At 43.7% G+C, this 5180-nt stretch overlaps 1 protein-coding gene across 1 annotated transcript in view; it reads left to right on the plus strand.

Moving 5' to 3' along the window:
• The window catches only part of LOC105554813 (chromosome unknown open reading frame, human C11orf49), a 258467-nt gene that overhangs the window by 211869 nt on the left and 41418 nt on the right, over positions 1 to 5180 (plus strand). Inside the window, 1 exon segment of the mRNA XM_012001406.1 lies at positions 742 to 771. Coding sequence (XP_011856796.1) covers positions 742 to 771 — 30 coding nt within the window.

Below are 5180 nucleotides of genomic sequence, written 5' to 3' on the forward strand. Positions count from 1 at the left end.
GGCCAGGCTGGTCTCGAACTCCTGACCTCAAGTGATCCACCAGCTTCGGCCTCCCAAAGTGCTGGGATTAAAGGCATGAGCCACCGCACCCAGCCAAAAAAATAAATCTTATTCTTCTGATTGCAAGAAAGCACACATCACCCACAGTCCCCAAACACAGAGGTAACTACTATTGTTAACTGTTGATGTATTCCATTATTTTCCCTATGCAAATTTTTCTTTTTTTTTATTTTAAAGCAAAAATGGAACCATACTCTAAATAACAATTTTTATTTTGCTCTTTCCTATTAATATCATGAGGTCATGTACTTTATTTTCATCTTAAACTCATTTCATCAAGGCCGGGCGCGGTGGCTCAAGCCTGTAATCCCAGCACTTTGGGAGGCCGAGACGGGCGGATCACGAGGTCAGGAGATCGAGACCATCCTGGCTAACCCCGTGAAACCCCGTCTCTACTAAAAAATACAAAAAACTAGCCGGGCGAGGTGGCGGGTGCCTGCAGTCCCAGCTACTCGGGAGGCTGAGGCAGGAGAATGGTGTGAACCCGGGAGGCGGAGCTTGCAGTGAGCTGAGATCCAGCCACTGCACTCCAGCCTGGGTGACACAGCGAGACTCCGTCTCAAAAAAAAAAAAAAAAAAAAAAACTCATTTCATCAGATGAATTAAATCTTTATTGTAAAGCTTCCAAAGAGAAATTCCTCATCTGGGTTGAAAATTCAGACGCCAACACTGGCCAGGCAGGTAATGTAAGAAGCATAGGTGTTTTTGGTGGTAAACTGGCAAAGGCATCCTCTTACCCAGCTCCAGCTGATTGTGGTCATGCTGGAATGCTGGCCCATCATTGCCAGATCTTCTGATTTTTTCTAAAAAAGAGAGCTATCTGAAATCTAGATTGTGTTGTAAGAAATATCTTAATGTTTTGCCTCGAAATTTAAAAAGTTCACTTCAAGTCAAACAAAACCTGCCTGCCAGCTACATTCTCTGTCCCAGACAGTGAGTGCTAAGAGCTTCACAAGCATTATCTCATGTATTCTTCACAGCAGTCTTGCTCCTCTAATGGTTATTTATCAGGAACCCACAATGAATAAAAGTCAAAATTCTTGCTCTCTTGGAGCTTCTGTTGGGGAGACAGTTACTGCTCTGGAGAAAAAATAAAGCAGGAAAACAAGATTGGTGGCAGAGGGAGAGTTCACAGCATTCCCACTCTGCTAGGAAGTTATGTGCTAGATGGTCAGATTATGGCTGGGCGCGGAGGCTCATGCCCATAATCCCAACACATTGAGAGGCTGAGGCAGGTGGATCACCTGAGGTCAGGAGTTCGAGACTAGCCTGGCCAACGTGGTGAAATCCCACCTCTACTAAAAATACAAAAATAAGCTGGCACGGTGGCTTGAACCCAGGAGGTGGACGTTGCAGTGAGCCGAGATCATGCCATTGCACTTCAGCCTGAGTGACAAGAGTGAGACTCCATCTCAAAAAACCAACAAACAAAAACAAATTATGCACTACCCAGTCTTTGGGCTACTTCCTCAACCACAGGGAATGACAATGAAAGAATCCTAGAATGTTAGACCCAGAAGCAACCGTCACAATTATTGAGATTAAAAGGTTTGTACATTTTCAAATAGTTCTTAATGGTCTTTTTTTTCTTGAGACGGAGCCTCATTCTGTCACCCAGGCTGGTGTGTAGTGGTGTAATCTCGGCTCACTGCAACCTCCGCCTCCTAGGTTCAAGCAATTCTTCTGCCTCAGCCTCCTGAGTAGCTGGGATTACAGGCACGTGCCACCACGCCCAGCTAATTTTTGTATTTTTAGTAGAGATGGGGTTTCACCATATTGGTCAGGCTGGTCTCGAACTCCTGACCTCATGATCTGCCTGCCTCAGCCGCCGAAAGTGCTGGGGCATAAGCCACCGCACCCGGCTTTAATGGTCTTACTTTATAAAAATCCTTTGATGTCTTCTCATTGCTCATACTTTTGTTTATTTTCTTAATTTTGAAAATAGGTTATACATGAAAATGACAAAATTCAAAAGGATATACAATCTTATATACTTTAAAATATATTTTACTTAATCTAATCAGCCTTGATCATTTATTTACATGTGAGGCATGACAGGAATAAATTGAGGCACAGAGTTAGTACCCAATGGAAGGCCACCCATTGATGGGGAGACCAAACCCCAGTGAGTAAAACCAGACTTTGTCTTTCAGAATTCTTGTGCATAAAAGTAGTTGGGGCTGGGTACGGTGGTTCACGCCTGTAATCCCAGCACTTTGGGAGGCCGAGGTGGGCGGATCACAAGGTTAGGAGATGGAAACGGTGAAACCCCATCTCCACTAAAAAAAAATACAAAAAATTAGCCAGGCGAGGTGGCAGGCGCCTGTAGTCCCAGCTACTCGGGAGGCTGAGGGAGGAGAATGGTGTGAACCCAGGAGGTGGAGCTTGCAGTGAGCCGAGATTGCGCCACTGCACTCTAGCCTGGGCCACAGAGTGAGACTCCGTCTCAAAAAAAAAAAAATCAAACAAAAACAAAAAAGAAGTTGGGTGGATTCACCCTGATGCCACTGGATATTTTTCATTTTTTTCTTTATTTTTTGTATGCCTGCCAGTCCCAGTGAAAGATAAGGATCAGGGTTCAGAAAGCCTAACTATTGTGTCGTTTCCCAGGATGGAGAGCACTATCATTTGGTTCATATTTTTATTAAAATAAGATGAGTGATTCACTCACATTACAGGCAAAGTATCCTTTACCAGGAAACCATACTTTGAAAAACAAAGCTGATGGCTTTAAGAAACAGTAACTGCTAACATCAATTTCCTTTCCCATCAAGTCCCAAAAGAGTCAGACACTCTTCTTTCTCTAGCTGCCTCATTCTCTTCCCGATACGTATCCATATAATTATAGATAGGGTACATTACATATGCCCACAAAAGACAAAACAGCAGGAAAGACAAAGGTGGATTCATCTGAAGAGATGTGTGTGTTTATCTATATCCAGTCTTCTTTCTGGTTCTTGCTGTTTCTGTTCCTTACGTCTGTTTTTTCAGTTGATAGGTAGCCGTAAATCCATCATCATTGGTGGGAGCTAGCGGATTCTGACGAGAAAACAGGCTGTGGTCTTCATAAGCACGCCTACATGCTGGCCACTGCCCTCCCCTGCTCGCACACCCATCAAGAACCAGAGAACTTAGATTGTTGCTTTTTTATTTTTAGTCTGTCTTGGTTCCACTCACCCTCAGTGAGTAAGTAACCCCGTTAGCCACTGCTTCTGTTTATATTTATTTAGAAAAGAAGGAAAACGCATTTTAAGAAAATCAAATGCATAATCTGTTCCACTTCTTATTTATTCTGTGGCTGCTTTGGACAGTGGAAAGCTCAGAGGAAGTATAATAACTTTTATTATTTCTTGTTTTCTGTGGCTTTCTCTCAAGTTCTCATCAGACAGTTTTGCTAATAACATAAAATTTCATCCTAACGATAAGCCTGATTTTAAATTGCAAAGAAAAAGGTAGTAGGGCCAGGAGCAGTGGCTCATGCCTGTAACCCCAGCACTTTGGGAGGCCAAGGCTAGCAAATCACTTGAGGTCAGGAGTTCAAGACCAGCCTGGCCAACATGGTGAAAACCCATCTCTACTAAAAATATAAAAATTAGCCAGGCATGGTGGCACATTCCTGTAATCCCAGCTACATGGGAGGCTGAGGCACGAGAATTGCTTGAACCCACAAGGCAGAGGTTGTAGTGAGCTGAGATTAAACTGCTGCAGCCATCCTGGGTGACAGAGCAAGATTCTGTAAAAAAAAAAAAAAAAGTGGGAAGTATTTTTTATATATGTAAATTAAATATACTTTTCCTCCTCTGTGTCTAGTCCTATTAAAATTGAAGATACAGGCTTATAATGGCTTTAACTATTTATTAATTTTGTTGTCTCTTCTCTATTTTCTTATAGGCATCAGTAGCAAGTCACTTAAAATAGAAAGGGCCTGTCAGTTTGGGGGGAAGCAAGGAAGTTACGAGCCAGATAGACTACGTCTGACCCTGGAGCCACCCTATGACAAAAGGTGATAGAAAGAGATGGAATAGCTAGTGGGAGATTTAAATGTTCACAATAATAATCACTGGCCAGGTGCGATAGCTCACACGTATAATCCCAGTGCTTTGGGAGGCCAAGGCAGAAGGATCATTTGAGGGCAGGAGTTCCAGAGCAGCCTGGGCAACATATCGAGACTCTGTCTCTAGAAAAAATAAAAATGAAAAAATTAGCCAGGCATGATGGTGCATGCCTGTAGTCTAACTACATCCCACCTAGGCTAAGGTAGGAAGAGCGTTTGAACCCAAGGAGTTCCAGGCTGCAGTGAGCTATGATCATGCCACTGCACTCCAGCCTGGGTGACAGAGTGAGACCCTATCTCTAAAAAAATTAAAATAATGGCCAGCATGGTGGCTTACGCCTGTAATCCCAGCACTTTGGGAGGCTGAGGCAGGTGGATTGCTTGAGCTCAGGAGTTTGAGACCAGCCTGAGCAACATGGCAAAACTTTGTCTCTACAAAATATACAAAAATTAGCCAGGCATGGTGGCATGTGACTGTGGTCACAACTATTTGGGGAGCTGAGGTGGGAGGATTGCTTGAGCCCAGGAAGTGGAGGTTGCAGCAAGCCACGTGACGCCACTGCACTCCAGCCTGGGCAACAGAGCAAGACCCTATCTCAAAAAAAGAAAAAAAAGAATGAAATTAAAGAATACACAAAATAATAATAGCAGTTGCAGCTAACATTTACTGGGTTCTCACTGTGGGAATTCACTGTGCCAGGTGTTTTTCATCCATAGACGAAGGAAAAGCAGGCTGAGTTCCCAGAGACTTACAGCAAAAAGAAAAGGACATCATAGGGAGCCAGCCTGTGTAGCCTTTGAATGAGAAAGGCCAGCCTTTGAATGAGAAGGCTTGATCTGATCCAGGAACTACCACTTATGCGGCAATTTTGTCCTTTGCTGAGCCTCATTTTCCATGTCTATAAAAATGGGAATTAGGCCTGGCGCGGTGGCTCAAGCCTGTAATCCCAGCACTTTGGGAGGCTGAGACGGGTGGATCACAAGGTCAGGAGATCGAGACCATCCTGGCTAACACGGTGAAACCCCGTCTCTACTAAAAAAAAAAAATACAAAAAATTAGCCAGGC

The sequence above is a fragment of the Mandrillus leucophaeus genome, unplaced genomic scaffold (assembly GCF_000951045.1).
Source record: "Mandrillus leucophaeus isolate KB7577 unplaced genomic scaffold, Mleu.le_1.0 Scaffold66, whole genome shotgun sequence".
Taxonomy (NCBI): Eukaryota; Metazoa; Chordata; class Mammalia; order Primates; family Cercopithecidae; genus Mandrillus; species Mandrillus leucophaeus.